A 27,251-nucleotide genomic window follows, 5' to 3' on the forward strand; every position below is an offset into this window, starting at 1 on the left:
TAAAGACAAGGTTGGCAAATTCTAGGCAGAGGCCAAGGAAATTGCACAAAGCAGCAAAGAAAAGGTAGGCAGGGGCCAGATGGTGCAGGAACTTCAACATTAGAACAAAAAAATGTGCTAACATTTGAGCTCTCAGAATGTCTGTCAAGTACTGTGCTGTCATACATGATGTCGACCACATGCATTATTCTCTCAGTGCTCACAACCAGAGTGTGAGGTAGCAGATATTAATCACCTCTGACATACACATTGTGGGACACTTGAAACTCAGATTTGACCAAGGCCACTCTACTAGAAAAAGATGAGGAAGATTTCAAACCAACTCTCCAACATACACATGCTTGACCAGTGGATTCCATAGAGACACCCCACAACTAACTACTCCCTCACCTGCAGAGCTGGACATGCCTCTTCCCACAAGGGTTGCATTATTGAGGCACAGCCAGAAAGACAACTTGGCAAAACCTGGGAGCTAGCCACCCTTCTCAGCCTTGGCTTTACCCCAAGGAAAGGCAGGAAGAGAGATATCAGAAGACTGGGGGACATGAACAACAACAAAGGGTTCAGTCGTTCCTCATCTTCCAAAACCCAGCAGGCGAGGCCCCTCTTGTCACTGCCACTAACCTCATATTACTACGAAGCATCCATTGTGCCTTTCCAAAGCATTTCCTCATCAAACGATCGCAAGAGCCAACATTTATGCGGCAGCAGTCAGGCAGAGAACTTGAAAGTGCAGTCCTTGCCCTCAAGCTTGGTCCTCTGCTCCCTAGGCAATAGGGCAGACAAGCTCCATGTGCCAGCACTGAGGCAGGGGCAACAAAGACAGAGCTTTCTTGGTCCAGAAGGTGGTTTAGTCAGCAGTGCATCAAATATGAACAAACTCTGGGTCACCAGACAGACACTACTGGACAGCATGCAGCCCCTCCAAGATCCAGCCAAGGCCTGTGCCATTATAGTCTCTGCCCATGGGCCCAACCACCCCTGCCCCACACAGAACAGAGGCGCTCAGGGGAAATGGACATTTGGTTTTATTGTGCCAAGAACATTACAGATGGTGGATCTTGTCAACACCTGCAGGACACGGGTGCCCCATCTGCTGAGGCTGCTCCCACCCCCCATGCTCAAATCCTGGGCAGCGGCCATGATCCTCAAAGGTGACCCCCACCCCAAGATTCCAAAGAGACTGTGGTGGTGGCAGAAACAAAAGGAATGCAGCGAGGTCAGAGTCTCATTATCCAAAGCCCACGTGACACCTGCCCTCCCCACCCCCCTCCCCTCTAGTCCCTGCCCACCTCAACAGCGATGGAGGCCAGAGACAGCAACCTCTCTTTTGCGCCCCCTCTGTGCCCACGGCCTGCCTGCCCCCAAACCAGAGATATGCCGCCTTCATAGAGCCAATGCTATTGTCTACAGAGTTTTTGATAGGTTGGTTTTATAAGATAAAAGTACATTTTAATAAAGAAAAAATTCAACATTGAAGGCTCAGACATTCTTGGGGTACTGGGTAAGGGAATTCCCACTTCTTCCTCCCACCTCCCTGGTATCATTGTGGAAGTGGGTTGACAAGTTTTTCTGATCTTGGAAGGAATTGGGGGCAAGGAGACTTTCCTCTGTCTGAATGTCTCTCCTTGGGGGCTGCCTGGCTGCCAGTTTGGTTGTCTGTGTGTCTCTCGCCTACCTTCAGCAGCCTTGCCCAAGTCCCCTGTGGAATGCAGGGATGGTGCTGTGCAGGGGGCAACAGGGCACATCAGCTGGCAAAGAGGCAGGTGATGGTGGCAACGATGAGAGGGGGTGCAGGAGTGGGCCAGCCAGAGGGAAGTGGGGAAGAGGGAAAGGAGGGGAGAGGGAAGGAAGAAGGCAAGAGGGAAGAAAGCCAAAGAAGGTGGGGTGGCACTGGAGGGCAGGAGTGGTGGGGGTTAGGAGATGGTCTCCAGTCTCTGGGTCGCCATCAACTCTTGTCTGGGGGTGGGTCTCTGTGTACTTTGTTTTTCTTCATACTGTCTAGGTATTCCTGTTGGGAAACTGCCAGCACTGACGCTAGGATCTCATCATCATCCCAGTCGTTCAGACCTGCCGAGCAAGGGAAAGAAGGAGGGAAAAAGGATGATGGAGCACTCTCAGCCTGCCTTCTGCTCACCCGTTACTGATCCTTGGCTCTAGAGAGATCCCATCCAGGCCCCTCTCACTCCTTTTTCTAATGAGAAGGCTCCTCCAGACCTATGAAACCCTACTCAGATACCCTCTGGGACAGATCCCTTGGAACTGAAAATTTCCTTTTTCTTTGGGAGATGGCCAGAGGCTTTAGAAGCCCCATCTCAGGACTTGCTGCTTCTTGCATCTCTCCCCAACTTCCAGACAGTCCCTGATCCCTAGACAGACGTGGCTTACCAAAGGCGGAGGGGGACATCTGCTGAATGAGGGCCCGGCACTCCAGAGCAGGGTAGAGAGACACAAGGGGGGAAGCAGCCCGGTCGGCCCCTGTTGAGAACTGGCTGCTTGTACCTGGGACAGAGGGACATTCAGAGGCAGGGCCCAGGACCTAGACAGCACCTAACCCCTGCATGCTCCCTTTGTCAGCAAGTCACTAACCTGGTGCACAGGGCGAAGGAGGTTTGGCAAGAGCTAAGACAGTGCCTGGGGAAGGGGGCTTGATGCCCAGCTCAGCGTGCAGCTCAGGGTGCTCGGGTGATGAGGCTGAGCTCCGCTGCCGCGGCGACCGGCTGGTCCACTCGTCCAGGCCACTGGAGGCTGCTGCTGTGGCGGAACTGCAAGTAGCGCTGGCTTTCCGGGGCTGTGGTGGGGAAGGGGGAGGAGAGTAAGGACCAGCATCAGTCACAACCCTCCTCTGCCCCATCTCCCAGAATCCTGGTTATGACATAAGTTTTGTATAGGCCACCATTTTTCCCCATCACACAACTGACTACAGGACAAAAGTAAGCTCCTCAACAACCCTTACAGCCAACCTGACAGGTACCTCCACCTTCAACATAGATCCAGAACCTATCCCCTTCTCACCCCTTCCCTTGCCAGTACTGTCACCAGTCACCAGGACTACTGTAGAAGCCGCCTCCTCGCTGGCCCCCTACTTCCATCCTTGCCCCCCACAGATAATGTTCAGCACTCAGTGGGGTACTACTAAATCTTAAGTCGATCTGTCCTTTCTTTACTCACAAACCTCCCATTACTTCTGCCTCACTCAGAGTAAAAGACGAAGTCCTCACCATGGCTCACAAGCCCCTTCTCACTCTGGCCCCACTACCTCTCTGACTCCATCTACTACTACATTCTGTTTAATCATACTGGCCTCTGGGCTGCTCCTCATTTGTACCAGGTCTGTGCTGCCTTAGGGCCTAGGTGAGCTAGCTGGCCCTCTGCCCTGCCCAGCCTTTGCACTCAGCCAACTCCCTCACCTTCTACAAGCTTTTGCTCAAACCTCACCTGCTCTGAGGCCTACCCAGACTACATTATTTAACACTGTGAACTCCCAGCCCCACTTAGCCCTATTTATCTCCTTTACCCTGCTCTACATCTTTTTATACATCCCATCTCTCAACTCATTTATTCACTATGCTTATTACTTTGTTCCACTCTGCAAAAATGTAAGCATCACAAGGACAGGGATCTGAGCCTGCATGGCTAACCAATGTACCCCATATACTGAAAAGAGTGCCTGGCACAGACTGGCAGTATTTGTTGAATTACTCAGCTCTTGCCAACATCTACAATCACCTTAAACTCCTTGTGATTCCTAAAATGCCTGTCTGTCCTGCCCCCTTACCCAAAAAATTCAATTTTTGTGTGAAGACTTGCCAGAGCACCCCCATCTCCACTGGTCTTCCAGCCAGGGTCAAGAGCCCCACTGATGCATTTCTCCCTTAATAGACGGGCCTGTTGAGGGTGGAGTGGGCATTTGATCTCACATCCTCAGCACAGAGCCTGGCACATAAGGACATTCAACACATGCCTGTCCCTATGAAACTATCCATCAATCCTGCATGTCACTGCCAGTGGCTGCCCTCCCTCACTTTATAAGAGCTTACTCTGTACAGGTGTTGAGAGTCTTAAGGCACAATGCCATGACTAAGGCCAAGACGGGATACAGACAGAACTGGAAGCTTCCTTTTTCTCCAAGATGTCAAAACTGCTTAATTTTTTTCTGTCTGTTTGGGGGCAGAGCATGGAAAGTAACAGGTTGTTGGCCAGGCCAGTGACAGAGCCCAGGACGCACCTGGCTGGGGCCGCGGACCTGGCGGGCCTGTTTCTCCTGATCCCGTAGCCACTGCAGGTACGATTCCCGGGCCACCTGCTCCTCAATGGCCTCATTTGTGGCCTCCCAGTCTGTGGCACGCTTCTTGTCTTCCAGCATCTGCTGTTCAATCCATGACTCCTCTGATGTTTTTATGGCATTCTTCATTAGGGACTGCTCTGCAAACTGCAAAGTGGGGAGGAATAGGGATGTAGGGTGACACTCTGAACTCTGGCCAAGAGCCTGAACTGGCTCAGGGAGATGGGCCCAGAGACCCATAAGAGACACGACAGGAAGGCAGGTACTCTTACTAAGCACCCCCCGGGCAGGCTGCCTATTCATCAGGGAATGGGGGAAGGGAGGCTTGGGTTGTAGGACTTGTTCCAAACTCCTACGCTCAGAAGCCCTGCTCCCAACCCCAAAAACCCCAACTGAAGTTCTAAGCCTGGAACAGCCAGGTACCCTCCAGCCTAGGCCAGAATTTACTCTTTACCCAGCAGTGACTCAGTTTCATAATGGTAAGGCCTTCTTCACCTATGCCAGATGGGACAAGGAGAAAAGATCACCTAAGAAGTTAGCTGTGTGTGCACAGGGTAGAGGGACTGACTATTTGGGCATCTAAGGAGACTAGATGTCAGTATCAGCACAGTGTGGGATGCCATGTGAGTTGTGGGACACTGTGAGAATGCTTTTTGTCAAGCAGTGTGATACAACAGCATTTTAAAAAATGAAATAAAAAAATATCACAGCATATCCCTAGAAATAAGTACTGTTCAGTGAAACCCCAACAGTATTTTAAATGCACATATACACACTACACACCAATGATACAAATGTAACTAATGATACAAAATGTTAATTTTTCCCTACAGATAATAGTCCAAAAGGTATGTAAAAACTGTTAGAACAAGCCAATTTAAAAAATGGGCCAAAAAATCTAAATATACAATCTCATCAAAGATGATGGAAAATAAGCACATGAAAAGATGCTGAACACCATTTGTCATTATGGAATTGCAAATTAATACAACCATGAGGCACCTATCAGTTGGAGAACAGTAAGAACTGTAGCGTCATACAGATACAGACAGTTACATACAGGAATATTTCTAGCTAGGCACATACACCTGGGTTAGTGTACACACATATATCTCCTTGCTCTGTCAGCTGAAAGGGCCTGAAAGCAAGAAGACCCCAGTAGTAAGGAGCACACTCAGCATCCAAACCTTGATTTCTAATAATATTCTCCAACAATAGGAACCAGAGCTCCTTGGAAAAATGGCTGGTTCTAGGACTGGAGCAGGAAATACACAAGATGAGCCTGGAGCACCTTATAGTACCAGAAAGTAAGGAAATGCTAAAAAAAAAAAAAAAAGTTAAAAAAAACAAACACCACAATGTCAAAGAAGTGCAGGAACCAAAAGAGCCCCCAACAGCCAAAACTGGAACAATTTGGACATCAAAATAAATAAAAATAGTATTGGACTGTAACCCAAAGTGTAAAAGTAGAAATACCTGTGAGTTCATATTCATATAATGATTGAATAAATAAATGGAGGACAAGAGACAAATTTCTCTTGTAGAAGAATTCCAAATAATTTATGTAGATCCTCTGCCTTCAAAGGAGACAGAGGATAACCCCCACTTCTTAAGTGTGGGCTGTACATAATGACTTCCTTCCAAACAGTAAAGTATAGAAAAGGCGGTGTGGCAAGGAGGGCAGTACAGCACAGAAAAGACAAGTAGTGACTCTACAGTATCTTACTATGCTGATAGACCGTGAATGCAATGGGGAGGGGGACTTGATAATATGGGTGAATGTTGTAACCACAATGTTGTTCATGTGAAACCTTCATAAGATTGTATATCAATGATACCTTATTTGAAAAAATAAAACAAAGGGGGGGGGCGGATGGAAGCCAGAGTAATCTTACAGAAGAAAAACGTAACATTACTTCTGCCAGGTGATCAAGGTCAACATCAATAGTCACAAATCATGTTCAAGTACATACCGCTGATATGTGATGTGAATGACACCTGACCACTGTGATCTTCCTCCCTAAAACCCATAACCCCAGTCTAATCCTGAGAAAAATGTCAAATTCCAAAAGAGAAACATCCTACAATATTTATGACCAGTACTCCTCCAAACTGTCAAGATCATAAAAAAACATGAAAGTATGAGAAACCATCAGAGACAAAGGAGCCCAAAGAGACATGACTTTAGTTAAGAGTAATTTATCAGCATTGGTCATATATTGTAACAAATGTTATCACAGTCATCTGATATGTTAATAATAGCAACACTGTGTGCAGTGGGAAGGATATATGGGAACAGTATGTTAGCATCTCAGTTTTTCTCTAAATGTAACACTGTTCTGAACGATTAAGCTACAAATAAAAAAAACTTAAGGCATTCACATAAAAAAACTGAAACAAGTGATCAAACCACAAAGTCATGCATGAATCTTAAATGCATGGTGTTATGTGAAAGAAGCCACTCTGAAAAAACTACATACTCTATGATTCCAATTATATGACATTCTAGAAAAGGCAAAACTATGGAGTCTGGAGACCAACAACAAAGAAATATGGAGAAACTGTAACAGCCAAGAGGAGCCAAAGGAGACATGACACCTAAATGTAGTATGGTATCCTGAAACAAATGATCACTAGGGAAAAACTGACGTAATTTGCAAAGTATGGTCTTTAGTTAATACATCAACTTTGATTCATTAGTTGTAAAAAATGTACTAGGTTGATATGCTAATCATAGTGGGATATATGGGAATTCTCTAATTATGTAATTATATATAATAATTATAAATATAAATATATAATATATATAATAATTATAATTCTTCTGTAAATCTGTTCTAAATTCTACAGCTGTTCTAAAATTAAAAGCTGACTTTAAAAACAAAAAACCCTATGTTGGAGGGTATGTTGGTGTTAGGGTGTGTGTTTCCTAAAATGAGCCAGGAGCACCTTGTTTATAGGAAGTAAAACCTGAATACAAGACATCAAAATCCCAGCAGATGACTGTTTATGAGAGAATGAGAATGTCAGTGTATGTTGGGAAAATGCCTTGCCACTTTCTCAGCACCTACCAGGCACCAGGCCTGACATTCGGTGCTTTCTGTATCAGCAGAGCTGCCAGCCCAGACTAGTAGTAGTATAATCTGCCTTAGGTCCCACAGCCAGTACGTGGTGGGGCCAGGCCTGCACTCCAAGTCTCTATGACCACAACTGTCTGTAACTGCTGAGTTTTGGAAAAGGAATTACATAGGTGCCAAGACACCCAGCCCCAGCCCTGGCTCACAGTTTCCAAATGTGACTCCATATCCCAAAATGACAACCCTCAACAGGCACAAAAGGTAGGTGAGCCAACTCAGACAGACAAGCCGAGACCACAGAATGAGGCCCAAGAGATCCCTCATTTTATAGAGGTGAGACCTCATAGGTGACTCAGAGAAGGGACACAATGTTTTTGTGGGTTAGGGGCAGAACTCAGACACCCCCCGCTGCAAAAGAGGCTTTTGGCCTCTATATCCAGCAGCCATCCTGGGCACAGGGACCTGCTTACCCCTGGTTTGAATGATGGCAGGCCCAGCCCCACACCAATGGTGGCCTTGTTAGGATTCACCACTGAATTGTAATGGATATTCCGATGATAGCTGACACGGATGGGTTCGTCCTCATTTTGATGGATCCCATGGAATGTGTTGATGGGTTCTGCAGAGAGAAAAGGAGGGAGAATCCACAGTGGGCCAGGTAGGGCAGGCTCAGACCAGGCGAGATCAGTTGCTGACCTACCCACCACAGAAGTACCTGTGCTGTACTGGTACACCTCCACAGGCCGATTGTACATCTCCGCCATGGCCTGCATCTCAATGTGGTTGCCATGGCAGTTGTTTTTCCGCTTCCGGTTGATGTAGGTAGTGAAGTCCTCTGTGACATAGTTGGAGAAGTAGTCAGCATTCTTCATCTGCAGAACAGATCAGAGGGTCAAGGTCTGTGTGGGGACCTCTTCCCACTCTGCCCCCATCCCAAGGCCTCTGACAAGGTCTCACCAGATAGTCCATGCAGTGCTTTCGCACAACCTCATGCATGTCCTGGTCTCCATACACCTGGTCAGCTGTGGGGACATGAGAGAGGAGAGGCTGGGGTCAGAGAAGAGTTTCAAGTCACAGAACATCCTTGGGGGTAGGGGACTAGGGGCCAGGGAAACTCCCTTCCCTATTCTAAAGCCTGAAGAGTTCCTGGCCTTGTGGAATGGGGTCCTGGTAAAAGAGGCAGGAAGGGACAATCTTTAAGAACAAGAGTGTACAGGAGGTGAGAGGGATACAACCACAGGCCTCTCAGACAGGTAACTTTGTCTAGAGCTTGCCCAGCCACTCAAACAAGTCAACCAAACCTTTAAGTCCCATTAAGTGGCCTTGTACCATCAATTCCCCCTTCACTCTTCACATGAGAAAACTGAGGCTCAGGGAGAGTTTGTGGCTTGATCAAGGTCACATAGAAACAGTCTGACTGATTCAACTCTAGAATTCAGTTCTCCTAATTTCCAGGAGTTAGCACGGACTTTGTAGGTTTGGAAATAAAAGAAGCAAAAGTAAAAACCAACTAGGCTCTAAGCCCAGTTCTGCCATGTACTAGAGAGCTAAATGGCCACAGGCAAGTGACCCAAGTGTTCTGAGACTCATGCTCATGTGTAAAATGGAAACAAGCTGGCTAAGTCCCAGGCAGGTCTCCTGTGGGATTAATGAACTAGTGTGTAAAGGTGCAAGCACTGGACTTGGAGCTGTCACTCAGAAAATCAGAGTCCCCTGCCCCACAGTGGGCCTGAATGTGAGGTACTTGTGAGGTGACAAAGGTGAGTAAAATCCTGCCCTTGCCCTTAAGCAGCGCCCAGTCTACTAAGAGAAATAAGACATACAGGCACCTAACTTAAGCTTAATTTAGGAAGGGCAGCCTGAGGCCCAAATGGTCCAGGCATCATGGGGTTTTCATCAAATTAAGAACCAGGCTCCCTCTGCCCTGACTTGAGGATCTTCACACATGCTGCTCCCTCTTTTCAGGATGTTCTTTTGATCCTCCTTGGCTGCCTACTTGTCAAACACCAACATGTTCCTTAATACAGCTCCCCACCCTCCAAGGCACCTCTATCACCAGATTTATCAAAGGTGTGTACAAACTTCACCTGCCTGATTACACTAGGCTCCCACTGAGGGCAGAGGGCAGTTCACATCCAAGTCCACCTCTCAGCTCAGGGCCTGATACAGTGCAGGAAATTGGCAACAGTTTGCTGAGTGGATGGAGAGCCTTGGGGAGCCAGGGAGTCTTCTCCCTGGGAAATTAAAGTGGCCTTGAAGATGAAGCATGCCTGATGTCCACTGGCTAAGATGAAGAGGGAATTTCCCTGTGCTTCCCTGGAGGACCAATACTCAGATGGGATCTCCCTGGGGCACTGGGGCAGGGGCAGGTCCTGCAAGGAACACCGCAGATTTCTTCCATGACAGCCAATCTACCTCTGTGAAGAATCACCAAAAGAACGCCTTCACTGCCCTCCCCTCCCTTCCCTGGAGGGTTCTGTGAGATAAGGAGAAAAAAGCTGCTCTGAGATAGAAAATGGGGCCCATGCCTGTCTCACGTCCTCTTGAAGGTGCAGTCCTGCCAGTGAGGGGGAGTGGAGCTGTGAAGGCAGGCGGGAAGGGGTTGCCCCTTCACTGATATAAACAAGGATGTGGGTTCTGTGGCCACACTCTCCCCCAACGCCCCCGCAGCAACACTTCCAGCAAGTCACATGCCCTGCACACAACCTGGGGGCCCCCTGCTGCTGCCTTTCTTAGAAGCCAGGACCACAGAGCCCACTGTGGCTGCCCTGTGGCTGTCAGAGCTGCTTGGGGAACTATTTCTGTAGAACAAGCTTGGGGTACCAAGGAGTAGTGCTGTTGGCAGCTGCAGTAAACAGGAACTGAGAAGAGAGTGAAGGGGTTAAACAGGGGTCGGCCTGCCAGGCTCAGGGAGATGGCTGAGATGTTCCTAGGGGAGAATCAACTAACTGGCACTTCCAGGCCTGGGAGACAGAGCTACCTGAACTAGATGCTGGATGCAAGAAAATGAGTGAAGAGGAAAGACTGTGGGATAGGGAAGGGAGCTGGGAGAGAACCCTACAAGGATTCCCCCCCGCCAGTTCCCTGACTGACCTCTTTGCCTGGCAGAAAGCCTCTGCTGCCTCCTAGCTGTGTGGCACTGGACAAGGCCTTTAACTTCTCTGGGCCACAATGTCCTCATTCATCAAGTGGGGAGAGTAACTCTCCTTTCTCTCACAGGGCACTGTCAAGACTATAGGGGATGGTTTGCCAAATACCCAAGGCATACCAGGTGTTCAAGAAACGGGGTGGGGAGGTGGGGGCTGCTGGCTCCATCATGAAAAAAAACGATGACTCCTTCAGCTAGCCACTCAGCCAGAATGTCATTGGAACCAATTACTAAGCCCTTCCTCATTTCTGTTACAGTTCCTCAGCCAGAGAAAAATCCCAAACTTGGAGTCTAGGCTATACCTCCTTGTGCAGGCAGGACTGGCTTTCTACCTTTACTGAATCCAAAGGTCCATAGGCCTACCTTCTGTGCCTGTAGTTTAAATCTTTAGCAACCAAATTAACATCAAATCAATAATACAGGTTTCACAAAACACAGTCCATAAGTGTGGACATGGTGTGACCCTCTCTACCTAGCTGTAAAATATAAAATACCACCTTCTATCTGTATGCCTAAGATGATGCATGATAGGTGGTACACAGTACGTGCACTTAAATCACAGCTTTGTGGGGAACCCAACTCAGTGATTATAAGATGTACCCTAGCTTCGGGATCACTGATGTGGAAGAAAATGTGCCTCTCTGAACCGAGGAAAACAGAGCAATAGTAGCTTCACAAGGAGGGAGAGCAGAATAATCTTTTCAGTGATAATAAGGAAGTAAAAACATCCAGTGCAGGGCTAAGAACACAGTAAGTCCTCACTAAGGAGGTGTCTGTTTGACTTTGCTAGCTCCGCCTCTGTCCTCCAGAAAGCCCTCCTCCTCCCAGAAGGCTAGCACATGGGACCAGGAGGCAGGCTGGACTTCTCTGTGGGGGACAAGGTGAGGGAAAGGGCCCAATGGACCTGCAGAGGCAGGGGAATCCAGAGAACTTGTTTTGATAGAAACTGAAACTCCTCCTCTTGCTGACACTGAACTTGTGGGCAGTATGCACCTGCTCTCCCCCTCCCAGAGTCCAGCTGGAAGGGGTCTCCCACTACCTCACCTCTGTCCCCAACCCGAACAGGGCTCAGAAATCCTCAGTACAACACTACAATTAGTTCCACTGAAGCCTTTTCACATTCCAACTTTTTCCATCCTCACCCAAACTTTACTCAGGAGGGATACTAAGGTACAGAAATTCAGCACAGCTGGCCCAAGGTTGCACAATTGGGAAGGTGAAGGTAAAGCCAGGCTCTAAAGGAGTAGCTGGTGATTTCAAACAGTGATGCCTCAGGTGACCTTACCACATCCCCACCCTCAATCTGACTATGACCATAGCCACCTGACTCCCTGGGGTCAAGCCTGATATTGTTTGCCTCAGTTTCACCACCAGCACAAGCAGGAATCAGCTAGAACCCAGGAAAGGCCTGGGAGTGGGCAAAGATTATAGATTTTCAGGGGCTGTACCCCTCACTAAGGCCAGAGAGGTCAGTATGAATGTCACCCCCCCACACCCCACTTCTGTCCTTTCTCTGAGCATACAGAGACACCAGCATGGAAATGCACATGTGCACACTCACACAGCCAGCTAATCCTACCAGATGTTCCTTAAGGCCAAATACCCACACACAACAACCCTTATAACCAGAGAACTATTGCATTCAACAAGTAGATGCCCTTGCCACCAACCAGAAAAAAATAAAGGTTGGACAAGGTGCAAGGCTATACAAACTAAGAACCCTTTACCTCCTCCTTCCTAGCCTCAGGCAGGGGTTGAGGGGGAGGGTGAAACAGCCAACAGCTCTAAAAGACTAACCTCAACCTCCCTCCCCTGCTGCCTGGGGAAGAGTCCCCCAAACCTCTGCAGTCCTTTGCTTCTCGGGTGCCCTAAAATGTGGTCATTATTTGTTGAGGGGTTACATGGTGAAGTGAGGCAAAAGAGTCTAGACTATCTAAGGAAGTACAGGGCCCTACCATTTGTTTCAGAGACACCTGCCCACCAGACTGCTGCTGCTTGCTTGCCTGCCTGCCTGCCTGCCCACCCACCTTCCTGCCTGAAGAGCCACAGCAAGTTCTGCTAGGGACAAAAAAGGACGTTTGGTGTCTGCAGGAAATCTAAAAACAAACCATACCAATGGGTGTACACATAGCAACAGGCATAGACAGGGACCTGATCTGTTCCTCACTTCCCTCCTGCTCCAGTGGAAACCCTAGCCCCAGGAGATGAACCTGGAAAAAAGTCTCACCTTCCTGTCAAGCAGCTATGATGTGTGTGTGTACCTGGGCTGTGGCCCCAACAGGCCCAACTGGCATATCCTCAGTGAGGGACAACAGACCTCAGCCCCCACTACAGCCTATCTCTGAGATGCCTCTACTCAAGGGTGCCCATTGGCAAAGATGGGAAAACGGAAGGAGGCATGACAGGGAGAGGCCAAAAGCTGGTGTACACAGTGTCCCATGGGAATCTTCTGGCTTGGTTCAACCTCAAACACTGATGTTCTGACACTGGCCATGTGACCTAGATAATAGGGTCCTGGCCTGGCTTTCTCCTGAGGCCTCAGTGTCCCTGTTTTTAAAAGAGTCAAAACTGACCTAAGATCCTTCCCTCAATGCTGATGGTCCATGTTACAAGACCCAAAGGCCCAGAAGAGTGGGCCTGTCTAGTGTTTCTGGGCCCTATCGCTGTAACATGCACAACCCCAGCTGCTTCTCCATGGCCCATGCAGACACACACATTTGGCCTCCACTTTGCCCACAGAGGCCAGGGTAGGAAGTTTTTGCTGAGTCAAAGCCATATGGGGGGAAGAGAGAGGGACAGGGAGGGGGAGGGAGAGGATATTGGTTCACAGTGGGGACACCCAGACCTCAGAGGCAAAACAGAGGGTAGAAAGCCCTTGCCTCAGGATTCCCAAAAGTAGAGGGCCACAGGCTCCTAGTTGGAGGAAAGAAGGGAGAAGTCAAAGAATACAGTTGAGGTTACCCAGCCAGTTGACAGCTAAGCTAAGAAGCTAGGGCTTTCCTAGGGTCATATAAAGAATGTCTCCTTTGGAATTAGGCTTGGGGTTGATTAATGATTGTGCATTGAGTCCCCTATACAGAATTTTATTGTTGTTAACAACCATTTGATCAATAATATGAGAGATGCCCTCTCAGAAAAAAAAAAGAATGTCTCCTTTGGATACCTCTGGGTTCCCATGCCAGCTCTGCTACTCCTGACCCTGAGCATGTCACTTCCCCTTCCTGAGCCTCAATCTTCTCACCTGTTTCATGGGATAATGATCCCAATTTGCAGGTGACTCTGAAGCACCTATCTGAACGGTCAGGGTCAAGGAACAACAGAGTGGCCTCTATGTCTGCAATCTCCCCTCCAACTCCAACTCTCAGTTATGTGCTCCTTCCACTATTTGATGTGTGGCAGGAAATTAGGACCTGTAGGCCTTCTCATCAGAGCCTAGAGGGACTACTACCTGTCCCTGTGCAAGCTAGGCTGGAAGCAGAGGAGCAGCAGAAAGCATGAGGACAAAGTCCCCTTCCCAGGCACATGTCCTGTACACTATGCCCTGGGGAAAACTCCAGATGAGGCCTAGAGACCCAGGGGCCAAGTACTTATGGGGAGAGGCCATGGAACTTGAGGTTTTAGGGAGAAAAGCCAAGGGCAGCCAGTCAGGGGAAATGCGTAGTGATAGTACTGATAAGGAAAGGCCTTCAACCTGCCGTGGTCAGCTCTTCCTATAAGGTCAAGCCCTTTACTGGAAGGCCCCAATGGGGGGAAGGGCCAGAGAGTTTTGGGGGAGAATAGCTAGATGGACACACACAAATACTGCTCTTGATACAGGTTCTTGCACAAGCCCCAATGTCTGCCTCAAAGACCACCCAAAACCCTGATGCCCAACTGCATTCTCTAACTCTCACTCTACCAGCATCTCTGCTTACCCTACATCCAACATGAGATCTCAGCACAGGACCTAGTGCCTAACAGGCCCCCACCTATTCTTTCCTTTCCTTCTTTGGTCCAAGATGCCCCCAAACCCAGCTCTTTCTTAGGAAACATCCCAGCAAGAACACAGACTTGAGCTACAGGGCTAAGAGGTGGAATTTTCCCAGCCCAGCAGAGTTCACTGTGTGAACCCCTTCTGCTTGATAGAACAGGGAGGCAACCACTCACCCCTTCCACTCACTCTTTCAACAAACATTTGTGGCTATGAAGCACTACTGAGAAGAGCATTCAGGCTTTACTAATGCTATTGCTCCATGAGGGCCTACTAGGTGGCAGACACTAAAGGGATTCACTCAAGTAATCTCATTTAACCATTACAACACTGGGTCTTTTATCCTCACACAGATGTGGAAACAGGCTCGGGGGAAAAATGAGCTGCTTGCCCAAGGCCACACCAATAATCCCAGTGGCGGAGCCACAAGTATAGCCTGAGTCAGTCTAGCCCACCAGGAGACACAGGGAGTGGGATGGGGGCAGGGGTAGGGGGGTGGTACCCACAGACTGAGAATAAAGCAGATCCAGAAGGATTCTAGGAGACCTTCAGAATCAATATCATTTCACAGGCAGGAAAACGGAAGTTATGAGTCAGGGCTGGAACTAGAAGATACGAGCATTGAGCTCGGAGTCAGGAGCCCCATCAGAGAGCAGTTTTCCTCCAAAGGTATCAGAGCTTCAAAGGGAGGATTAGATCACACTCCCAGCCTCCCCTGGACACTAGCACAGGGCCTCATGACTGCTTATTGGGTCACAGATTGAGAGACAGAGGAGCCTCAAAGATCTAGCTCAGACTGGTAATAGATGGTATTAAAGGATTACTAATTTTGCTAGGTATAATGGCATTTTTGTTATGTTAAAAAAAGAATGAGTCCTTATTTGTCAGAGAAACATACAGAAATATTTATGAATGGAATAATCCAAGTTGGGGTTTTGCTTTAAAAATATTTGTTTCAGAAGAGTGAAAAAGAGTAGGTGGGATAGTGATAAAATAAGGCTGGCCATGCACAGATGACTATTTTGAAGATGAATGATGGGTATATGAAGGTCTACCACTCTACATTTTTGTACGTTTAAAAAAATGTCTATGACCCCAAGGTGCCAGCAGTGTGCTATGGTTAATTAAGATCAAAAGAGCATAAGCCTCATAGACTAACCTAATTCAGACTCTGACTCCTGACTCAATTATATACTATCTGGTCCTAGGCAAGTCACTCTCCATCTCTGAGCTACTTCTCTCATCTGGGAGATGGAAGCAATAGTACCTATACTTACCTAGCTTGGGAGAAAATTTAAAGGGCTTCCTATAATGCCTCACAGAGCAATCTGTCCCTAAGTAATGTTACCTTCTTTATCACTATTATTCCTGTTATTATTACTCTTACAGCACCACACTGCCTCATGACAAAAGGCTAGAGGCCAGATACTAACTTGAGTTTGGGGCCTGGAGTCCCTAAAAGACCAGCTAACTCTGCCCCCAACCTTGTTTCAGCGGTTACTCCTGACAAATGGACACAGATCAGGCAGCCCCCTAGGCCCTGGAAGGCTGAGGCACAGACTCACCTACAGCCCGGAAGAGACAGGCACCGTCCTCCTTCATCTGCTTGATGATGAAGCCCTTCTTGTCTCTCAGGGCCTTTTCAAACCAGTGCTCCTGCTGGAGGGAAGAGGTGGGGGTCAGCAATAGGAAAGGCCTGTATCCCTTCCCAGGGCCCAGCCCTCAATCTCCCAAGGGACCCAGTTAATTGACTGAAAGGATACTGGGCAGGGTCAAGTTCTCAGCCCTGTCTGACCACTCTGCATGTGAAGAAGGATGAGACCCTTTCTTTTAGGAGATGAGTCACTATGTGAACAGAAGACTTGCTCCCAGATGGGCCCCAGCTGCACTGAGAGCAGAGACCCAATCTGCATTCTGACCCTTACTGACTATATGGGAATCAGATGCTGGGCCTGCCCCCAGGCAGCCAGAGACCCAGATCCAGCAAGTACCTGGGGGAGAACCTAGCACTACCTCCAAGAGTTTCACCTGGGGACCCTCTAACCACTTAAGGGAGTTGTTGAGGAAGTAGTGACTGGCAAGAGCCTAAATCCAAAGCCCCAGATACAGCTAGGGAATTTCAAAATATGTTTTACAAGGTAAAAGGTATGCAAAGCATGATCTCACTTGTGACTGAACAATTTAACATATACAAGTATGTGCATACACAGACAAACACACAAAGGTGAGGAGACTGTATAACAAAATATTATCCCTAAGTGTTGGTATTACCGATGATTTTACTTCACCTCCTTCTTTATAAGAGGTACACAATCCCTTGTCCAAAATTCCAAAACTCATAAAAAGCTCTGAAAACCTAAAGTCTGTACCTAACTAATTTGGCATCATAACCTGACCAGAGCAGACAAGCACCTATTTGTTCCATTTGGGGGTGAATATTCAAGCATTTTCATGCAGAAACATTTGGATGTTTGATTAGAAGGTGTTGCCACAGACCCCACTGGAAGTGTTATATAATACACAGCATACACACAAGGTGACTTTTCTAAATTCCAAAGCACATCTGGTCCCAAAAGTTCAGGTTTAATGAACCTGCACACGTGTATTTTCAGATGTATTTTTTTTTAATAATGGAAAGATGAATAGGCAGAACACAAGAAGATTTTTAGGGCACTGAAGTACTGTGTATAATACCATAATGGTGGTTACATGTCATTACGTATTTGTCCAAATCTACATAATGTACACCACCAATAATGAAACCTAACATAAACTATGGACTTTGGGTGATTATGATGTATCCAGGTAGGTTCATCAAGCACATGTAATAATGTACCATTCTAGTGGGTAACCGCTGACAACAGGGGAGGCTGTGCACGCACTGGGGCAGGTGGTATATGAGAATTCCCTGTACCTTCTGCTTAATTTTGCTATGAACCTAAAACTGCTCTAAAAAATAAAGTCAATTAAAACTAATGTCCACATGTCTCTTAAAACATGTTTTCCATTTCAAACCAAACCAAACCAGAAGCAGCAGACCGCTCCCAAGCCCCTTGCGCCCTCTGCTGGCCAGCCGAAGCATCATGGCTTATGGACCAGAAAGCACAAGCCTACTTACTCCTTAGGGACACCACCCCGCCCTGGGTTAATCCCCATGGATTTACAGGATCCTGACTAATGCTGACCAGACTGAGGAGAATCACCTCTCTTCAGACCATTTTTTCCCAGCTCAGGTGAGAGAAATTTCTGGTAAAGTAGGAAGCACAAGGTTTGGAGGCCAAAAGCTCTGGGTTTCAACTCCAGCTCTACCACTCACTTGCCCTATGAATTCAAGAAGGCCACCTGAACTCTCCAAACCTCAGTTTCCTATCAAATGTGGGTATTTGATCTACTTGACAGAGCCATCAAGAGGCTCAGAGGAGCTTCAGGACATGAAAGGGCTTTGTAAATAACATACCACACACTAGTGAGGTGGTCACCAGTTCACAAAAGGTGCAAGACCAGCACAGACAGAGATGTACAAATGAGAGGCCCTCAGACAGTCCCAAATGAATTGCTGGACAGGAGAGGATGAAGAAGGGGTGACAAGGGAATACCCAGCAGCCCCACCATCATACCCCGAGAAGGTATGGCTGGCCTTCCAGGGATGACAAAGGCACGGGCTTCCATGGGTAGCACAAAGACTCATTTGTGTACAACATTCAAGCAGTTCAGGTGTCCCTCCTTCCCCAAAGGCTGTGGACTAGCACACTCTAGCCAGTTCCCCCAAGTCCACCCAGCACCATGGCCCCTGCCCTAGCCAGGGATCTCTAGCAGGGATGCTGTAACTATGATTATAGCCCCTGACTCAACAGAAGTTGTTCTAAAAAAGAAGAGCACATAGTATAACCTTCTGCCCTCAAGTCGGTGGGGGGGGATTGAGAGGGGATACAGGGTCAAAGAGATGAGAGGGGCTCCTATTTATTAATCATCCAACAGAAGTTTATCAAGTGGCTACCAAGCCAGACCCTGGCAGTGACAATGGAGAAAAGAATGAGACTTGGTCTCTACCCTCAATAAGCTCACAAATTTTTAGAGGGGTGTGGAAACAGGCAATGACCACATACACACTAGTGTGAAGAGGGCGATGAAAGAGGTGAACACAGAGGTGCTCTGAAACACAAAAGGGACCTAGCCAGTCATTAAAGCTGGCCACCTAAGCAAGGGATTAAAACACCAAGACCATCAGAAATGCTTAACTAGGTAAGTCACTTCTGCTACAAAGCACCAGTGATGCCAGAAGCCCAACAATGAGTTCAGCAGAGCTAAAGTCTTGGATAGGACTAGGCAAGCAAGCAGGGCAGGACCAGGAAGAAAGATGAACTTACATTAGTCAAATGCCTGCCTCACACCAGGTGCCAAATGCAAAAGGTGACCTTGCTTAATTGTGCTTACCACAACCCTGGTGACAGCAAGCATTATCCTCATTTTACAAAGGCAGAAGGGAGCTGGGGTTTGGGTGCCAGCAAAACCTACTGTAGAGGCAACAGGGAAGGCCTCACAAGCCACAGCCTGGAGACATAACTGGCAGCTCATTCTGGTTTGTAGGGCTTTGGTTCTGGGGCAGCAACCAGACTGGCATCTGGGCCTATTTCTGGAGGCCAAACCACCAGCCACCCACTGGCTTGGGCACCAGCAACCTTAAGATCTTGGGCTCCAACTGAAACCCCTTCCCTCAGAGAGAAAACAGGGAGGTCATGGTCCTGGGCTCCAGGAAGTATTTTAGAGTTCCAGGAGCTCCTAGAAGTCTCCTCCTTCTCCCAGCTAGATAGGAGCCTCCAAGAGAGGTGTCAACTTGGGAGCTGTTCAGGAAAATGGCCCAGGAAGGAAGGGCTGGTGGGAGTAAGGGGTGGGGGCTGGCTTAGCCACAAATAAGTTTAAGCTGAGACAATGCCCTGGCCTGAGAAAATCAAGTCCAGACCCTGAGTCTTCTAAGCCCACTGCTCAGCCTACACAAAGAGGCTGGCCAAAACTCTCAGACATCAGGGAATCCCAGTGCAAGACTCTGCAACCTACTGGTCCCAAAGGTTCCAAGAGAAGTTGAAGCAGGCTATGAGAGAGACAAAACAGACCTGGGTTCCAATCCAGCTCCACCAATTAACAGCCATGTGATGAACTGCTCTTAAAACTCCAGTTTTCCAATCTGTGAAATGGGGTGACAAGTCTCTCAATAACAGGGATCCTGGACAGACTCAAACATGACAGGATTTTGCCCAGTAGGAGAGCACCAAGTGAGTTTCCCTAAAAGGGAAACAAGAACACCCCTGTTAATAGGCTGAATAACGACCACCCAGAGGCAACAAGCCCTTATCCCTGGACCTGTAAATGTTACTTCATAAGGAAAAAGGGTCTTTGTGGGTGTGATTAAGTTATGGATATCGAGATACAGAGATTATCTTGGAGTATCTGAATGGGGCCTAAATGCAATCACAAGTGTCCTTAGCAGAGGAAGATCTGACACAGATGGACAAGAAGCCCACATGTACATAGAGAAGACGATGTGAAGATGGACAGAGGCTGCAGTGATAATGGTCACAAACCAAGGAATGTTGGCAGACACCAGAAGCTGGAAGACTGGATTCTCTTCTAGAGCCTCCGGAAAGAATGCATGCCTGCCAACACCTTGATTTTGGCCCAGTGCAAGTGATTTTGGACTCTGGCCTCCAGAACTGTGAGAGAATACATTTCTGTTGTTTTAAACCTCCCAGTTTGTGGTGATTTGTCACAGCAGCCATAAAACTAATACAAACACCTTGTAGCACTCCCTGGTGTGTACTGTGAGGCAACATGGCATGGCCTCCATCCCAGAGAATCTACCTCTAGCATCCCCCCATGGAAAGGGTTATAATTAAGGCAGCAGGGGCCTAGAATCCCCCAGCCCCTCATGCCTGGGAAGCTGCTGATCCCACCTGTCAATGCATGAGCTGCCACTGAACAGGGGAGGGAACAGGGGAAGATGGCAGCAGCAGTGTCAGCTCATGCACAGATATCTTCCCAGAGCCCATGGCCAAGAGCTGTTTAGTATTCCTGGCTTCACAGCTCTGTCCCAACTGCCTGAGCTCCACAGACAAAACACAGGTAACCCATCCAGTGAGAAACACACACAGACACCCTGCTCTCTAAGACCAACAGAAGTTTCCCAGAATGGAGGAATGGGAAAAGGGCAAGTCCCCAAACCTATTGCTAGGTCACTGGAGAGGAGGGAGGGAGTTAAAAAACTTAGGTTCTGTTATTCTGCAACAAAAAGAATTAAGTACTGATGCATGCTATAACATGGATGAGCCTTGAAAACATGCTATATGAAAGAAGTAAGTCAAAAAGGAATGCATATCATGTGACTCCACTTATATGAAATGTCTAGAATAGGCACATCAATCAAGACAAGTAGACTAGTGGTTCCAAGGGCTGGTGGGGGATGAGGGGGTTGGGGAATGATAATGCAGGGTTTCTTCCTGAGGTGATGAAAATGTTCTAAAATTGACCAATCCTGGTGAGGGATGCACGACTCTGAACACACTATAAGCCACTGAATTGTACACTTCAAATTGGTGAATTGTATGGTGTGTGAACTGTATCTCAATAAAGCTGTTAAAATTAAAACAACAACAAAAAAAAATCAAGGGCCTTGTAGCACTGGCCCAGGAGAAAGAAGCCAAACACTGCTTGAAACTTCAGAGCACACCCCCAATAGCCAAGGGGCCCCACTCAAAACCTTCACAATGGGTGGGGTGAGCAGGGAACAAGGAACTAAAGACAAGATCACAACTAACTTCAAAGCAATGAGCCCAACCTCCCTCCTCACCACTATCCATTTTATGGATGAAGAAACTGAGGCCCAAAAAAGGGAACCACCGAAAGACATAGGACTTAAACCCAGACCACCCAGGCAGGGGTCACTTCCTCCTATACTACTCTGTCCCTCCACCAGAGGAATCGGCAGGTTTCTAGATGTCAAATGAAGGGTCTTTACTAACAAAGACCAGTTATTACAAAAGCTCCTAGGAAGAACCCAGATGATACTGGGGAAACTACAAAACAATCAGCCAAAGTCTGAGGTGAGCCAGATCAGGTATTCACACGCACTAACACAGAGCAAGGGTGGACTTTACACAAAAGACACTGAGAGTTTGCCTAAAGCCATAAGGCAGCTAAGCAGGAGACCCTGGGGTTTGAACTCAGGCTTGCCCAGCTCCAAAGCCCAAGCTCTTTCCACACACGACCCTACCTCCAATAATACCATCCTGACAGGCAACCCCCAAGCTTATTCACCACAGCACAGCTGGCCACAAAAATCACTGTCTGCCAACCCTGAACTTCATACCGAACAAGCCACTTGTCCTTCCTACCCAACTTAGATGGCTGGGAGGAAACAGGCAGGGGAGAGAGGAAGATGAACCCAGTTCTTCCTCAGAAGACATCCGTCATCTTCAGTCACCTCCAGGTCCAGAGGGCTTTGGTACAAGTTCCCTAAAATCCCAAAGCTCAGTGAGACCTCACCAGCTCCTTAACTGACTGACCGAGGAGGAAACTGAGGCCCCAGGAGCATAGGCAGAACTATTCTGGTTCATCCAGCAAAGCCCCAGCAGAGCCAAGAGAGAACCCAGGCTCCCTGGATACAGTGCTAGGTCCAGCTTCGCCCACTACCTCAGCATGCATGCCCCCTTCTCAAAATGTTCTGTGGGATCATCAAGCTCAGGACACTTTCATGCCATTGAAAATCCAATTGGTGATTTAACATCATGGTTCTTTTCTTGCAGATAATTGATGAGGCCTGCAGTTGGCAAGAGCTCCTGCTAAGGCAACCACAGCAACCATGGCTTCCAAAGCAACACCTCCAGCAGTCCTGTGCCCTTTAAAGTCTATGGCGTCTCTGAATGAAGAGCCATCTGACAAGAAGATGGGTCCCCAGAGACTATCATTTTCTCTTCTTCAGTGGCCCCTGTGACTTGTCTGGGTGTGGATGACAAAGGACAAGCCACAGAAGGCACCTCAGGAGACTGGAGACTCTGAGTATTAAGTTTAGAGTTAGTTAATGGTTGTCTATTAAGTCCCCCCCCCACATAATTCTATTGTTATCTTGCATTTGCTCAATAAATACGAAGGGTGCCCTCTCAGCACCACTCTTGCACTGTTACACCTTGAGTCCCCTGGCTGGCCCTTTCAGATCTTAAAAAAAAAGGACAAGCCACAGAACACAGAGCAGAGTTGGGAAAGAGTCAGAAGTATAGTCACGGTATCAGGACAGACAAAAAAGTCTGAGTAGTCAGAACAAGGACTGGATTCACCATCTGGGCTCCCTCTCAATTCCCCTCTTTCCCAAGGGATCTAAGTGGCCTCCAGACTATTAATGCCCCAGGTGGCAGTTCAGGACTAAGACTGGGGCAGCAGGAAGAATCTCTCCTCTTCTCATACCAAGTTGGACCAGGTGAAAAGCATCTTTATCTTCCTTTTGTCCTGAGAAGTGAGAGGGAGACAGGAAACCTCTCCTCTGTCATTGGGAAGGGAAGGTACCAAACAACCACAAAGCTTTACTTCCACGTTCCTATCGGGTCAAATATAAGGGGGGGACTCCCAACCTAGGAGATGCAAAAGGAGTGTAAGGAGGTGTCTTTCTAGTCACCATGGCAGCACTTTCTTCCTCTCTGTCCCCAGGACCAGGGATGTATTGCTCCCTATTTCTGTGGAGGACAGGCAGATTTTATCCCAACCAGGGAAAGAAGAAAAAACTTCTGATCCTTTCGTTGTGGGTCCAGATGATTGACCCTGCCTGGAGTAATAATGGGTGGAAAGGGAACAAAGGCAAGAAGCTCAAAACAAGTCCTTAGCCCCTGTGGAATACAGAAAGATTTACCTGAACTAAGGGTTAGGGGGATAAACGTGGAGAATTTCCCTGGACTTGGGATGTCCCAAACCCCTTCCCTGTCTCTGTGAAGAAAAAAACTTGTTGAAATCAATTCAAGATCAGAATATTTCCCTGATCCCAGAAAAGAAGTAAGCAGAGATGGGTCAGAAATTCAGAATATCTCCAAGTTTTTGAGAGGAGGCTTCAATTCCTATGTCCCCAGTACCTGACAACCTTCTCATAGAAAGTAGGGGACCTTCCTGACCTGAGGCAGCTCATGGAAGAGGGTCTTATGACTGTGAAGAGCACTCAGATCTGTTCAATGGGGGAAGCCTTAGGCCACACTAAGAAGGACCTCATGCTCCTCTCCCTGGTGAAAAAGGATTGCCTGGTTCAAGGGACAGGGAAAGCCTCATACCTAAGGACGGGCTCAGGCCCCTCCCTAAGGTGAATGATCTCTTGCTCCTGAGGGAAAGCTTAGTCCCTGGGAAGAGGCTCAGCCTCTTTTCCTCAGAATCCCACCTTACCCATGTCCTCAAGAGGAGTGGCCATTTCTCAGAACTTAGTTCACAAGTGCAGGGTGATCTTAGGTTCAAGTCCCCAAAGCAGGAAATCTTATATCCCTAAGGTCCCAATGACTGAGGTATACATATGCTGTCTGAAGTGAGGTGACAATCAATACCATCAAGGCAGGCTCAGGTCTCAGATCTACAGTAGGGGAGGTGTCTCATGCACCTGAGGGAAAGTTCAAATTCTTTTGGAAGACCTCAGGACCCTATTCCCAGGAACTCTGTATCCATGTCCCAAGGGAAGAGTCTTGGGGCTCAATTCAAGTAGGGGGAGTCCTCCTGTTCTTGAGGGGTACCTTAAGTCCCTTGACGGGAAAGCTTGGACGTCATCACTAGACACACTAGTCACTGGGATGTGTATGGGTCTTCTGTCCTTGAAGGAAAGGTAAAGAGTCCTTGGCACAGTGGGTCTCAGGCCCTTGAAGGCAAGCTTAGATCTGTGCGGAGGCCTCGGAATCCATCTCTGGGACTCCATGCTGCCCATGTCCCCTGAAGAGTGGTCTCAGGCTCAAGTTCCCAAGGCAGGGATCTCACATCCCTGACAAGCAGCTCAGGTCCTGGGTGGCGCGGGGTGTGTGTGTGTGTGTGTGTGTGTGTGTGTGTGTGTGCTCAGATCCTTGTTATAAGGGGAGAGGCAACTGTTAAGTCCCCAAAGTACATTTCTGTCTTTCATAATTAGGGTAGAAGGATCTCATATCCCTGGGTAGCAGAGAGGTCAGGGGTGGGTGTCTCAGATACCAGTCCCTGAGGAGAAAGATCCCCTAAAGACATTATCCAGTCTAAGATCTCTGTGGTGGGATATCAGTCTCCTGAAATGGCTTCAGCCAGACTGACGGAAATATCAACACTGAAAGCCCCAGTCTGTAAGCAGGGGAATCTTAGACTCCAGTAGTCAACACAGTGAGTACCATTTTCTTAAGAAAGGTTCAGGCCTTCTGAGGGGGCTGGGGGCAGCCATGGTGGGGGGAAGAGGATGGGGCAGAGCTGAAGGTCCATCACTGAAAAGAAGTTTGAGCTTCTGAAGATTCAGAATTCAGATTACTGTCTCCAAGGATATCTCACACCACTGAGAGGAAGCATAGACCCTTGCCACTGAGAAAAGCAATGAGTCTCATGTACCCTAGTGGTATCTGGTCCCTGGTGTTAGTTTTGGCCCAGGTCCCCAAGAGGAAGAGAATCTCATCTCCCTGAGGGAAGTCATATTCCTGGAGGAAAGCTCAGAAGATTCCTCTCTGAAGGGGATATATATGTATGTGTCAGACCCTTCATTCTAGAAGAGGGAGTCTCAAGTCCTTGAAAGCAGGTTTAGGACCCTTGAGGAAGTCTCACACCCCACTACTGAGTGGTTCTGTGCTGTATGTCCCCCTGAGAAGTGTGTGTGTGTATGTGTGGTTGTCCTACAGAGTTTCTCAGACCTCTGAAAAGGTTTAGGTATCTTGGGGACACTCAAGACATCTCTAAGATCTCTATCTTACTTGTGTTTCCTGAAGGGGGTCTTACACTTTTATCCCAGAGGAAAAGAAATGTCAAGCCACTGAACACACACTAAGGTCCCTTGGAGAGTCATGAAATTCCCCTCTGAGACGGCTTTCCATCCTGCCTGTGTCTCCTGGGAAGTTCCCATCTAGTGGTCCTTCACGATAAGGTCCCAGGGCGCGAATAACGACTATGGGTCCTAGAAAAGATCACAGACCCTATCTTTAAGAACTCCATCTTATCTGAGGCCTTAGTGAGGGGAATGGGAAGAAAGAGAATGTCTCACTCCCCTACCACCAGAAAAGAGTGTCGCGCTCAGGGAGAAGACGTAGGTCCCTTGGGGCGATCTCAAATAGCCTTTCTGGGGTCCCTACCCAGTCTTGGGATCCCATCCACCATACTCACTCACCTGTCACCCCAGCCCATACCTGCTCAACAGTGGCAGGGTCCATGGCCTCAATTCGTGCTGCAGCCGCTTCGTACTCGTCCTCACTGTTGTAACCTGCGCCGACCTCCTCACGCTCGGGACTGCCCCCGCCAACTGCTCCAACCACTGGGGCTTGACGCCGCCGCTTGCTGTGGCCCGGCCCCGAGCAGCAGCCGCCTACGCCTACGGCGCCGCCCACGCCCACCACCACGCCGGCCGCACCGACGCTCCCTGTCGCTGCGCCCAGTGTGTCGCCAGGACCACCGCCGGGACCGCCAGGGCCCCCGCAAGGTGGAGGAGAAGCTTGCTGTGACCGAGGACCCGCCACAGCACCAGGCGGCACGGCCAGAGCCCAGCGGTGAAGCGCACCCGGGGGTCCCGGCAGCGGACCCTGAGGCGGTGGCGAGGCCCGTGGACGGGCCCCCACGACGCCCGACTCACGGTCACGGTCGCCACCGCCCACACCCGTGCCACCGCCGCCCACGCCCACACCCCCGCCGCGGCGTGGCGCCGGGGGCAGTGGTCCGGGTGGCGGCGGTTCGTTGGCGGGGTCGGCGTCGGGAGGCGGCGGCTTCTTTTTGGGGAGAATAGTCATGGCGGCACCACCAAGTACCCCCCAGCAAACCTGGAGCTAGGCACGCCGGGAGAGAACCCGGATGAGGGGGCTACTACTGTGCGCGAAGCACGACGGGATTGGCGGGCCCCGGATAAAGAGATTGAGGCACCCGTTCGACAACTCTTGGCGAAACACGCGTCACGCGGCAAGAGAACCCGGATGTGAAGTCCAAAACGAAGGCGACGCGGCGAGCTTGTCGTAGCTTCTCGAAGTCCAACAAGTTTTCTGCTACGTTCGTTCCGGCCTTCTGCTTCAAAGGGAACAACCAAAACAAGTACCTCTTCGCCCCGCCCCCCTCGCAGGTTCGTGAACTACCGGGCGGGGCACCAGGGCTCTGCGCACGCGCACCAGGACACAGCCCGCCTCTGGCTCGGAAGTACGTGGGTAAAATCTTTGTAGCCACCACAATAATTGCGGCCACCAACCAATAGAGGCAGTTGAGTGGGTCCTCGATGACGCCCACGGGCCAATCAGAGGCGAGTGTCGCCCTCCCTTGCCCTCTGCTTCAGATTTCAGTCAAAGTCGGCACCCTAGTTCCTTGCCTTTTTTTGTCGGCCGGATACTGCTCTTTACTTCTCTCCCCCAGTCTCTGACCCTCAGCGGGTACTGCAATACGACAGCATAACCTGCCTCCCTTCCAAGCTTCCAACTTGGCTGCAGTCAGCCAGACCGACGAAAACATAAACACTCCCAGAGCATAGCACACCCCCGAAGCGTCAGTTCCGGTCCCACCCACCTACAATTCCACATCCGATGGAGAGTCATGTTGTCGCTTCACCCTGGCAACAGGCCGAGTTCTGCG

General features: G+C 48.9%; 1 protein-coding gene across 2 annotated transcripts; it reads right to left on the minus strand.

The window, feature by feature from the left end:
* Positions 1–1,012: 1,012 nt before the first annotated feature.
* On the minus strand, positions 1,013–27,151 carry OTUD5 (OTU deubiquitinase 5). 2 transcript variants are annotated; one of them, XM_036917166.2, is made up of 9 exons: positions 25,835–27,151; positions 16,046–16,136; positions 8,320–8,384; positions 8,078–8,234; positions 7,833–7,981; positions 4,229–4,432; positions 2,590–2,791; positions 2,389–2,502; positions 1,013–2,070 (listed from the first exon to the last, which is right to left on the minus strand). In XM_036917166.2, exons 1-9 carry the CDS (start codon positions 26,426–26,428, stop codon positions 1,949–1,951), a joined length of 1,698 nt encoding a protein of 565 aa, XP_036773061.2. In that variant the 5' UTR covers positions 26,429–27,151; the 3' UTR covers positions 1,013–1,948. The 2 variants fall into 2 exon arrangements, with proteins under 2 accessions (XP_036773061.2, XP_036773060.2); XM_036917165.2 differs by having other exon boundaries at positions 16,046–16,139; positions 25,835–27,149.
* Positions 27,152–27,251: the final 100 nt, after the last annotated feature.

Source organism: Manis pentadactyla, chromosome X (genome assembly GCF_030020395.1).
Source record: "Manis pentadactyla isolate mManPen7 chromosome X, mManPen7.hap1, whole genome shotgun sequence".
Classification (NCBI taxonomy): domain Eukaryota; kingdom Metazoa; phylum Chordata; class Mammalia; order Pholidota; family Manidae; genus Manis; species Manis pentadactyla.